The sequence below is a fragment of the Nannospalax galili genome, unplaced genomic scaffold, assembly GCF_000622305.1.
Source record: "Nannospalax galili isolate Female #2095 unplaced genomic scaffold, S.galili_v1.0 scaffold390, whole genome shotgun sequence".
Classification (NCBI taxonomy): domain Eukaryota; kingdom Metazoa; phylum Chordata; class Mammalia; order Rodentia; family Spalacidae; genus Nannospalax; species Nannospalax galili.
Window position 1 is genome coordinate 4178113 of NW_008330777.1, and position 12795 is coordinate 4190907.

General features: G+C 36.4%; 1 protein-coding gene across 1 annotated transcript in view; it reads left to right on the forward strand.

Moving 5' to 3' along the window:
- Otogl (otogelin like) overlaps positions 1-12795 on the forward strand; it is a 168859-nt gene that overhangs the window by 65249 nt on the left and 90815 nt on the right. Inside the window, exons 24-25 of the mRNA XM_029555761.1 lie at positions 642-749; positions 1688-1826. Of these exons, the coding sequence (XP_029411621.1) occupies positions 642-749; positions 1688-1826 (247 nt within the window). The remainder of the gene's footprint in view (positions 1-641; positions 750-1687; positions 1827-12795) is intronic.

Genomic DNA, 12795 nt, shown 5'->3' on the forward strand with positions numbered 1-12795 from the left:
TTATGAGTTTAATTATATTACTGCTCAATATATATATTGAAATTTTTATAGTAATTGATAATTTTAGGTATTTTTATGGGGTAATCTTTTAAGGAAGTAACACTTCAAAGCAAACTAACCTTCAAAATGATATGGTAATAAAAAAGAATGTGAAATACTTGATATGACTATTTTCATTTCAAAACACCCCAAAACAAAACTGTCATGATTTTATCTCTTAGCCATTATAAACAAATTTTTATTATTCTCTAAATCCTGTACCAGAAAATATTATTGATTTCATAATTTACTATTTCATCAAATATTGTTAGACATCACAGACCCTTTTAGTGGCAAATAGTGATGACTAGGGATACTTATTTCCTATTTGTCTATTATTTCTAGAATAACTCATTTTCTTGGAAATTTATGCTTCTGTTTCATTTTTACTGTATTATGTAAATAACAAAATGGTCAAATCACATCTAATTGTTTGCTTGGCATTTAGTTAATATTGTGATATGCAAGAAATAATGTGGAAAAAAAAGATGATTCAATTTCCAATGTAGAAGATAGTATGGAATATGATAAATTTATAGACTTGAAAACATGCCTGAAATTGGCAGACTTTGCTAATCATAACTGCCTTTTTCATTTGGAAGAATGGCAGAGCACAAGGGAAAGTGCTATGTTCCTGAGAGCTGTCCATGCATCTGGAAAGACTGGGAGTACCTCTCCGGAGAGGCCATTTCTACACCGTGTTACACGTGGTAACGAGACCCATCCATTCCATAGTCTTCCCCAGCAATTGTGTTATGAAATTTCTTTGTTGACTTTACTTGATATATATGATTAAGAAAAACAAATCAAGCTTGAGTATATCTGGTGTGAAAGGGATCCAGGAGTTATAGAACTACTATCTGTAGGGGACTCTACCTTTTTAATGCATATTTGTTTATCCTAGAAGAAAAGTATGAAATAGGACAGTTTGGCAATTTAATAGTAAAAATTACAAAATTATAAGCAAATGTTCTGTATTTCAAAAGGAAGACCTTACATTCTTAAAATTTTTAAATTTATTTTTATTTTATGTGTATGAGTGTACTGCCTGCATGTATGTAAGGGCACCTGTGTTGTGCAATGCCTGTGGAGGCCAGAAGAGCTGCAGCAGATCCCCTGTAACTGGAGTCACAGACAGTTGTTAGCTGTCGTGTCAGTGCTGGGAACCAAACTCAGGTCCTCTGCAAGAGCCACCAGTCCTCTTAACTGCTGAGCCATCTTTCCAGCACTGAGAACACCACATTTAATGGAAGATTTATTGTCTGGAAGTAAAAATTGTACCATAAAGTAAAATTTATGGTATAATTTCCTTAAAATGTTCATAAATATTTTAAAGTCTTGTGGAAGGTTTTTTGATTGACTTAAATGAAGGAGATAGATTGTGCTCTTCTGGCTGCTAGTAGATCTATGTCCAGTTTTCATTTGATCATCTATTTTCTGTGATGCAGGCTTGATTTTGGTGTCTGATACTATCAGTGAAGTGGTAAACAGTTTGTCAATATTAGTAGGCATTATCAGAATGAATTGGCAGTATCTCTAAGGATTATTAATTCAGTGAATGCTTATGAGTACAAATGTTTATGTCATTTGAAAAATGCTATTTAGAACTAAGTTCTCCATAAGGCAACTCATGTTATTTTTTTAATAGTGTTTGTCGACGGGGGATGTTCAATTGCACGTATTATCCATGCCCTGCAGTGTGCACAGTATATGGGGACCGGCATTATCATTCTTTTGATGGGTTGGAATATGACTACATCAGTGATTGCCAAGTTTTTTTGATAAAGGTTGGTCACAGTTACTCACTTTTTTATTTGAACTTGCATACAGGCAACATGAAAAACGAAACAAAATGTTGGTCTGTGGCACATCACATTCATATATCATTAGTTAAACTTAGGAAAGGCATGGTCATTTCAAATTAATTTCTTCAGTTTCAGACTCATCTTAAGTTTCATTGTATGTAGAAGGCAAACTTATTCTTTAGCTTTATGTGCCTTTTCCCTCATCTATGAAATGAACATAATGCCTGCACAGAAGTCCACAGGTAGTTCTGAAGCTCAGTTAGATAAATATATTTAAAATACGAAGGTAGTGCTTGATTATACAGAAACTGCTCAATGCGTATCAACTATTGTGTTAGTTTAGTTTGATGAATATGCATGTGACATATTAAACTATACATTTGATTACTTATTCTTATGATTATAACAAAGATTAGTCTCAATTCTAGAAATGCTGTTTTGATGATATGTCTTGACAAATTCCAGAATTTATATATCTGAGAAGTGAGAAAACTTTAAAATTTTGCATATATGTCTAATGTATTTGGAATATTATTTAGTTACTACTAATCTCATAATTAAATTTCTAAATGAAACACATAAGCTTTCCAATGGAGTCACACAAGAGCAACCAAAATGAAAGCCTTTTCTCCAACTAGTAGACATGATGAATGCATTGTTCTGGGTACAGCTGTTTTGCCATTTGATGTTTCATGTGATCCTGTTCTATAAGCCTATGTCAAGAAAGTGGAATATCATCTTCATTATGAAAATTTCTACAAAATAAGAAGTAAATTAAAAAGTCTACTTTAGCAAAGATTTCGCTTACATGTTAAGCGACTGAACGTCTCTGTTGGTGGTTGCTCTGTAAGTACCATAATAAGTACAATCATAAGTACCATTAATAAAGGAGGCTGTTCTTAGGGAATGATTTTAAGTTTCTTATAGACAAAATACATGGTGATTGATTTGGTATCTTATAATTATGGAGGATGGCAAATCTACTTTATATTTTTGGGTATGTGTATATTGGTTTGACTTTTGCAGAATAAGGAAAGGTACAGTAACAAATGTACATTCTATGAGTGCAATTACTTGTTTTCTCCAACTTGTTTGATTTGACTTGTTCTTATGCCCTATTGTTCTTAATAGTTAACATGCAAAAATTGAGATATTTCTATTCTTATTTTATATATGTGCAATTGAATTGTATATAATTTTCATTAGTATAATATATTATAGTTATTTTAGGTTTCTCTTAGAGATATAGTTATGATTGAACTAGAAAGCTGTAAATTCATTTATTTGAAGTTTTCTACAGTCTCCACTAGTTTCTACTACTGGTGGAGGCAAAATGTTTAAACTCGTGTGTTTCTAGTTGTAGAAGCCAATGTTTGTGATAAATGCATATACCCTCTTTCAACATGAAGTATACATAACAGTACTCATAAAACTCTGTGCATGCATATCACCTGGGGATGCTGTTAAAGTATGGATTCTCTTTCCAAATAGGCTGCAGTAGGGTCTTAAGTGTGACTATTTATTTATTTATTTATTTATTTGTTTTTATTCTTTGATTTATTATTTATTAATTTTTATGGAGTTTTTGGCTACTTTAACATTCCCCCCTCTGAAGAGGTATTCCTAAAATCTTTCAAGGATTAGATACAAGCTCCCTAAATACTTTCGACGTTTTTGGCCTTTGGAACAGAGAGTATGTTGCTGAGAGGCCCAAGGACGTTTTGACTTTTAGCCACAAAACTGGCTACTTTTCTTTGGGGTTTTTCACCCTAACTGCCTAGCCAGTTCCTACCTCCTATTCTTATCACACCATCCTCTGAAGAGGTTACCCAAATTGCCAAAAGGGAATCAGGACACAGACTGCTCTGGTTTCTTCCATGCTGAACAGGCATGGAGGATGAGGCAATTTTAGTACCCCTTCAGTGGGTCTATCTAAAAGACTCCCAAACTACATAACTCTTACCTCTAGGGGGATAAGAAAGTCCTTGAATCGTGACTAGGAGATGTGAGGGAGAAGTAAAGGCAAAAGTAATTAGCATTATAAATTTTAGACAGGGAACTAGAAAAAAGTCAGAACATGGCAATTTTCAAATGTTCATATGAGAGTCCAATGGAATTTCTTTACAAGGGCTTCAAAAAGCATCCCTCTATTGGGTTCCTCCTCATTTTTCTTTTGTCTGCTAAGGCTGGACACTAGAATGATGGATACAGGATTTGCTTTCAGGTATTTTGATAGCTGTTGGAGTGGTTAGAATCAGCATCAGTTCCCTCTCAAAGTCTTTGAGATAACTGAGGGGTTGCTGAGGTGCATGTATGATCTGAGGGTATGCACACTGGAAAGCCTTTACCCAGCATGGGTCTTGACTTCTCTTCCTAGCCTTCTCCAGATTGTATACTTTAGCCCTCCCCAGATCAAGGAGGCCATGTGTGATTAGGGCCAAATTACATACAGTTGGCTGGGAAGAGTGGCTGGATAATCTGGTGAGTGTCCAATGACCCTGCTTGGCCCTCTTTTAATGAATGAGCACAACCACCAACAAGTCCAATTGTCACAATGTTTAGCAATCAGGGTCAGCTGAAGCCGTGATGATGGTAATTATTTCATGCAGAAGGGACTGCTATATAGCATCATCTTGTTAAAAGGACTTGGAATTTAAAAGGATTTGGTGCTAGGATCCATATATGAGGGAGAACATATGTTGTTTGTTTTACTGAGTCTGTGTTACTTCACTCAGTATAACAGTTTCTAGATCCATCCATTTACCTGCAAATTTCATTATTTCATCTTTCTTTACTGCTGAATAGAACTCAATTGTGTAAGTATACCACATTTTTGTTAACCACTCATCAGTTGAGGGGCACTTAGGTTGCTTCCATCTCTTAGCTATTTTGAAAAGAACAGCAACAAACATGGTTGTACAAATGTCTCTATAATAGGATGAGTCCTCTTGATATATGCCAAGGAGTGGTATAACCGGGTCATAAGATAGGCTCATTTTTAGTTTTTTAAGAGTTCGCCACACTGTTTTCCATAGAGCTTGCACGAGTTTGCAATCCCACCAACAGTGAATGATCTTTCCCCTTTCTCCAAATCCTTGCTAGCATATGCTATCATTTGTTCTTTAGATCCTAGCCAGCCTGATTGGGGTAAGGTGATACCTTAGGGTGGTTTTGATTTGCATTTCCCTAATTACTAACGATGTTGAATACTTTTTGAGCTGTTTCTTAGCCATCTTTATTTCTTCCTTTGAGAACTCTGTTTAGATCTTTAGCTCATCTTTTAATTGGGTCATTTGGTTTCTTGCTTCTTAGTTTTTTGAATGCAACCCCTGCTTGTTTCTTAATGCCATTTGCTTGGAATATTCTTTTCCATCCTTTTACCTTAAGTTAGTGCCTGTCCTTGAAGGTGAGATGAGTTTCTTGCAGACAGCAAAGAGATGGATTTTTGTTTCTTAATCCATTTGCTAAGCCCGTGTCATTTGCTTTTGACTGGGGAGTTCAGTCCATTGATATTTAAGGTTATTATTGAAAGATGTGTATTGGTTGCCATCATTTTGATTGTTGTTTGTGTTCTTTGTCTAATTTTATGTTTCCTCAATTATACCTTTATTTATTTTTCTTTCATTGCCCCTGGAGTATAATTGTACCTTTCTCCTCTCTTTGTATTGCTTCAAGTATTCTTTGAAGGGCTGGTTCTGTGGATGTGTATTCTTTCAAGCTTTCCATGTCATGGAAGATTTTTCTTTCCCCCTCAAGTATAATAGACATTTTTGCTTGGTAAAATGTTCTGCATTGGCATCTATTGTCATTTAGAACCGGAAATACCTTGGTCCAGGCTCTTCTGGTTTTCATAGTTTGCATTGATAAGTCAGCTGTAATTCTGATGGGCTTTCCTTTATATGTGACTTGTTTTTCTTTTGCTGTTTTCAGTATTCTCTCTCTTTTTTTTGTACACTTAGTGTTTTTACTATGATATGTTGTGAGGAGTTTCTTCTCTGATCCTATTTGGTGTTCTATGTGCTTCCTGTGTTTGTATGGGCATGTCTTTTCTTAATTTTGGGAAATTCTCTTCTACAATCTTGTTTAAGATCTGGTCAATGCCATTAACCTGATTTTCTTCTCCTTCCTCTATACCTATGATCTGCACATTTGGCCTTTTTGTCCAATATCTTTTGCATATTCCATTATTGAGTTTTTTAATTTTTTTCATAATCTTTCCTTGAATTGTCCAATTCTTTAACTTTATCCTCCAGGGTTGATATTCTGTTTTCCATTTCATTCATTCTAGTGGTGAAGCTTTCCCCTGTTGTTTCAAGTTGGCTTATTGAGTTTTGCACTTCCTTCTTCATTTCTTCCTGAGTGTTCTTCAATGTTTCTATGCGTTTTGTGAATTCATTCAGTAGTTCATCCCTATCTTCTTTTAGTTCTTTGATTTGTTTGTTTGTGTGTTCTTTAAATTCGTTGAATTCCTTGATCATGTTTATGACTATTTTTTTTTTTTAAATTCTGTGTCCTAGGTTGTCTCCAGGGGGTTCTCCTTGCAGAACTCTTCTACAGGATTGGTGGAGTTTGGTGGGGACATAGTGTTTTGGCTTTCCATTTTATTATTCTTTTGTTGTGATTTTGGCATGTTAATTTCTTTTGTGGCTTGTGATTCTGATATAAGTTGAAGTATGCTTCTGTTTGCATTATTGGTGTGACTTGGTCCTTTCCTTATTCGTTATGTAAAGCTGGGTGGTCCAGGTTCCAGGTTCTCTCAGGTTTTATTTTGGAGGGAACTGATGGCTTCAGATCAGCTCCCAGGAGCACCCACAGAAGCCCAGTTCAGGTTCCAGTAAGGTACACTCAGGCTTCCTTCTTAAGTTTGGACCCTGACTAGCAGGAACTCAGAGCAAAATTTGGGAAGTTCCCAAGGGGTGGGGGAGGCTGATTTTGGCACTCTCAGTTGGTCTACTGAGTTTTCAGCCTCTTTGCCTGAGGGAAGCCAGAACAGGCACTCTCTGGTGGTCTGCTGGGATCACAGTATACAGATGGTAGTCAGAACCCACCCTCTCAGGCTGTCTGCTAAGATCTCAGCCTTATCTTACCAAAGCCAGGTCTGCCTTTGGGCCTTGGGAGGGGCCTCACACAATCCCACTTAGGGGGTTGAGTAATGCATAATTAGGGGAAGCTCACCACCAAGTGGGCGCAGGATCCAGGTGCTCTCAGGCAGTCTCCTATGTTCTCAGGCCTTATGCCAGAGGGACGCTGGAACAGGCACTCTCTGGTGGTCTGCTGAGATCACAGCCTCTACCCAGTTTCCATTTTTTAATGGCAGTGTTTTATTTTGCTCACTCTATCTGCCATACATTCCATTTCCTTCTGGAAAACCAGCCCTTCCTTGAGATGGAAGGATGGCAGCCAGTACCCCTCATTGCTCTGCTGCTGTCTGGTGTCGGGTCACCTCTGAAGAGCAGGTTGAACTGTTCCTTACTATCAGCCAGCTTTCCTTCCTCTTTGTATTGATTGCAAACACAGGCTTTATCTTTGTGAGTTGTAATACTTTTCACCTGGTGAAACTTACTGTGGTGGTTTTTTATTTTCACTCTGAGGAGGATCCATTAATTTAATTCATAAAAACTTCACTTTTATTTCTCAACTGTGCTTTAAAAAATTAAAACTTAGCTTTGTTTTAAAGCCATATATTCTTTGACTTCGCCATTGAATCAAATTAGGTTCTTTTTTCTTATCACTTGATTGTCTGTGCTTGATACAACTAAGTTCTAAGTACATTATACTTGCCATAACTTTACTGAGTAAGTACTTGTTAGACTTCAACAATTCAAATACTCTATCACTGTATTTATTTTTAAGATGTTTGTTTTTTATGCCAATAGCACAGAAGTCATAACATGTTCTTTTTTAACTGTCTTGAGACAAATTTTAAGAAAAAGATCAGAACTGTATTTTGTGGAGCAAGATGTGATTTAAGTAGAAAAGAAATATGAAAGAAATAAATGTCAAAGACCAAAACCTACAGCATCCCAACCCATGCTATAAACATGGAAAAAGAGGGTACTGGATGTTTTCAACAAAAACAGGAAGTGTATTAGTTTAGCTTCAGGATTGCAGAGTCAAACTACTTCTAAGATTATATAGCAAGCCCCAGCTGCTGGTAGGCTTCTTTTTGTAATTTCTTCTAGATTAGGTTTTTAGCTAAAAACATTCTTTTTAGCTGATATTTCAAATGTTTACTGCTGCCCTCAACCCTCTGAGAGCCTTTCTAATTTGATTAATCTGAAATTTCTAAACCTTGCAAAAATTTTCACGCCAGTATTTCTTGTGTGCTTTTGTGATATTAGCCCCAGATTGGGAAACTGAGGGTACAATTTTGTATACCAGCAAAAGTGGCCTGGCTTCATCTGAGGGGGTAAAGTGGGGGTAAAGTTAATTTTCACATAATCACAAAATTCACATAAAATCACAAGGAAAAAACAATAATTACCTAGATACAAAATTCAATTTAAATTTGTGTGTTTATGTGGTTTTTGTGTACACACGTGTATGTATACATGCAGGTATGTAGAGGCTGGAGACAGATGTTAGGTGTCTTCTTCAATCTTTCTCTACCATATTTTTTGAGACAGGGCCTCTCACTAAACCTGAAGCTCAAAAATGTGGCTAACCTGGCCAACCAGTGAGCACAATACACTTGTCTCTGCTTCTTCAGCATTACAATAATAAATAGCACACACTGCGTGCTTTGTTACAGGGTTCTGGGGTTGAATTCAGGCTCTTATGTTGATACAGCAAGGACCTTAGCCACTTGACATTTTAAATTTTTATCCTCTTTTGTTCTTGAAGTCGTACTTGCCTTTTTTGTAATTTTACTGAATTCTGGTCCTTGGTCTCTGACCACCACTACCCTCTTTTGTGCCTTTCTTCTCTGGGATTCTTAAAATTCCATCATACAGGTTCGTATGTTGGTTCCATGAAATTCACTGTTGCTGTGTTTTTGTAATACTTTGCAGATACAGACCTTGCTTTATTTATTTGCTGATTTGTAGTAGGCTGCCTATTAGTAGGGACTTTGTGTCAGAAGATTACCCTTGAAGGGGGTTGGGACTGATATGTGACAGGTGCTGACACTAGCATGGCAAACACAATACTATACTACTATAAAGGTGCTGCTTATTCAAGTTTTGGGATCATTTGGAGGATTATTATCTATCAGAGCTTTCAGAACAGAGAGAATAAAGAACCCATGTAATACGTTGATATTGACCTTTCCATCCAGCTTTGTAATTGTTACTTACTATGTTGCTTAGCAACTCTGTGGCATTATTTCCAAACCTAATCATTAATTTGAAGTAGATAAGGAGTGGGAATTTTAGATGCACCACTGTTAACGTTGGTATTGTTTCAGATTTATGTCAGCATAACAGGATGTTATGAAATAGACTATATAATATATTTCTTGACATTTCTGATTTAATATAAAGAATAGAGCTAACACTGAGACCGGTTAATAATAATAGAAATGTAATGGCAATAGAAGCCTTGCAGCCCACTTTTGTCATCTTTTAATCTAAATAACTCTTCTTACAAGGAAGAATAAAATGAAACCCTGCATTATATACTTTTTCTACATTGAAAACAATTCACAAAAGCATAAAAGTGTGGCATTATTTTTTTCAGCAGCACAATGCTATAATTATCTTAATGGCCCTTATTATTCTGCTTTTTGAAATTTCAAAATGCTTTGCAGAAGGATTGTTAAAGAAGAAGCAAAAGCTCTGGCACCTATCAAGGAAAAGCAAATCACAGAGAGGCACGTTTATTACTCTGTCAACATCATTCATTGAAACTATCGTGAAGACACTGTGCTGCAATAATTTCTAGTAAGTCAGGAAGGGTTTGGTCAAACTAGGAAATATATTGCTCTATGTTTGGAGAATTTACATGAAGAGATACATGATTTCCAAGCATTTAACATTTTTCTCACTGTGAAAACAAACACTCAAAATGTATGTGGGGCTTGACATTTTTGTGATTACATAAAAAATAACTTTCCCTCTACAAATCTAAGTTTCAAAGGAAGCCCAGCTCACATCTCCTTTTGCTCATCTTTTATGCTGGATAGCTTTAGTTGTCAACTTGTTAGTGGGAACCTCAATTGAGGAATTGTCTCAGTTGGATTGGCCTGTGGCCATGTCTGTGGGTTAATTTCTTGATTGTTGAGTGATGTTGGAGGTCCCAATCCACTGTGTTCAGTGCCACCCATGGGCATTGTATAAGAAAGCAAGTTGAGCCCAGACTAGAGGAGTAAGTCAGAAAGCAATGTTCTTCTATGGTCTGTGCTCCAGGTTCCTGCGTTGGCTTCCCTTGATGATGAACTGTGCTGTACACCAAATAAACCCTTTCCTCCCCAAGTTGGTTTTCGTCAGTGGTGTTTTGGTCAGTGTTTTTAATCACAGCAATAAAAAGAAAATAGAAGAGAAATTGTACCTCCTTTCTCAGTCCAGTGTTGACACCATAGAACCATCACAATCCTTCCTTTCCTTTTGATGAAATTCTCACTTTTAACAAGTTCATCAAAGGGTTTGTGGACTAGTAGCTTTTAATGCTTGGGAAGAAAAGGGCCACTTTTGAAATTTGATGATAGTATGAACTGTTTTCTTCCTAGAAAAGTGGTAAGTATGTGAGATAATGACTATGCTCATCATCTTTACTTATTTCACACTGTATACCTACAGCATCACATTTTACTCAATAAATACATGAAATTATAATTGGTGAATTAAAAAATGCAGAAACCACAGGATGATAATGAATTTATGAGTCTGCAGATTCAGAGAAGCTCATCCATGAAAGGGGCACAAACATGGAAACTCTGATTCTGGAGTGGATGTGCTCAGTGTGGATGGGAAAGGAAAGGGGTCCACTACATCTTAGATGTAGTGTGTGTAAAGTTAAATAATGTTCCCTGAAAAGAGGGAGTCCATATAACCCAAGGTGGATGTTCTTCTCAAATACTGCTCAACCCATTCCTAACTTCTTTGCTAGTGGTGTAAAAAAATAAAATCAAACAAAACAAATCAAGATTTTAAATTGTCTTTGCATTTACTTCAATAAGTGATCTTGGAATCAATTTTTCTTTTTTTCATAAAATTTGTTTTTTATTGATGTATATTCATTGTACACAATGCCAGGTTTCATAAAGGCAATTTTGACCCCTGATACTCTCCTAACCCCTTCTAGTCTACTTTTCTCTTTCAGTACCCCTTCTGCTTTTACATCGTGTATGTGTGTACTTGTTTGTGCATGTGCGTGTGTGTGTGTGTGTGTGTGTGTGTGTGTGTGTAAGTGGTTCTAAGTGTCTATTGGATCCATAAATAAGAGAATCATATGTATTCATATGCTTTAAAAAAAGTTCAGAGTTTCATGTCCTGCATTAAGGTCATTAATGCATTTGAATAAGAAAGCCAAGATGAAGATCTCCAGTTGTATCCATTTTCCAACAAATAACATTATTTCATTCTTCTTTATGACTGAATAGAACTCATGTGTGTGTGTGTGTGTGTGTGTGTGTGTGTGTATGTGTATCTCACATTTTCTCTACTCATCTGTTGATGGACATTTAGGCTGATTCTGTAATTTGGCTACAGTGAACAGTGCTGTGCTGCAGTAAACATGAATCTGCGAGTACCTCTTCAGTATGTTGACTTAGAGTCTCTTCAGTTATATAAGCAGAAGTGGTGAACTTGTATCATATGGCAGTTCTATTTTTAGTTTTTTGAGGAACTCTCATGCTGTGATCACCATGCCTTGATCTGTTTACATCCCTGTCAGCATCTATAGAGGTTCCCTTTTGTCCACATTTTTGTCATCATTTTTTGCCATTTGCTTTTTTCAGGCTTTTTGAGACAGGATCTCCCTACAGCCCAACTGACCTGGAACTCACTATGTAGACCAGGCTTGCCTCAGTTTCACAAAGATCCACCTGCCTTGGCCTCTCATGTGGTGTGTCTAAAGGCAGGTGCCACCATGCCCAGTTGGCTATTTGTTTTCTTAATGATAGCCATTCTGAATGGGATGAGCTAGAATCTTGATGCAATAATTTTTAAAGATTATTTCTGTGTTGATTGATTTATATTTTATGTGTATTAATGTATGAGTGTATTTCCTACATGTATAGAAGTGCACCTCTGTCATGCAATGCCTGCAGAGGTCAGAAGGTGTTGGATGCTCTAGAACTGGAGCTACAGATGGTTGTTAGCTGCCATGTGGGTGCTGGGATTCGAACCTGGATCTTCTACAAGAGCAACCAGAGTTCTTAACCACTGAGTTATCTCTCCAGCCCCTGATGTAACAATTTGCATTTCTCTGATGGCCAAGGATGTTGAATATTTTTTCATAATTAGCCATTTGCACTTCATCTTTTGAGAACACTTCATTTCATTAACACACTTATTGATTATGTTGTTTAATTTTAATTATTTCATTATTTTCTTTTTAATTTTTGTTTTGTCTGTGTTCTAGTCTAGTCCTCTATCATATGTATAGTGGGCAAAGACTTTTACCATTCCATAGACTATCTCTTCAACTGATTGTTTTCTTTTTGTGAAGAAGCTTCTTAATTGCATATAATCCAGTTTGTCAATTTTTCTTGTTATTTCTTGATCTATTATAGCCTTTTTCAGAAATTCCTTGCTTCTGCCTATCTCCTAGCATGTTTTTCTTTAACAGTTTTCCAGAGTTTCAGGTCCTACATTAAGTTCATTAATTCATTTGAATTGACTTTTGTACAGGTAAGACAGGGGACTCTAGTTTCCTTCTTCTGAATATAACTATCCAGTTTTCCAGCACCATTCAGAGCATACATTCTCCAATGTATGTTCTGAAACTATTGTCAAAAGGTGTTCCAGACCAGCTGGGGCTACAGAGAGACCCTGTCTCAAAAAGACAAAAA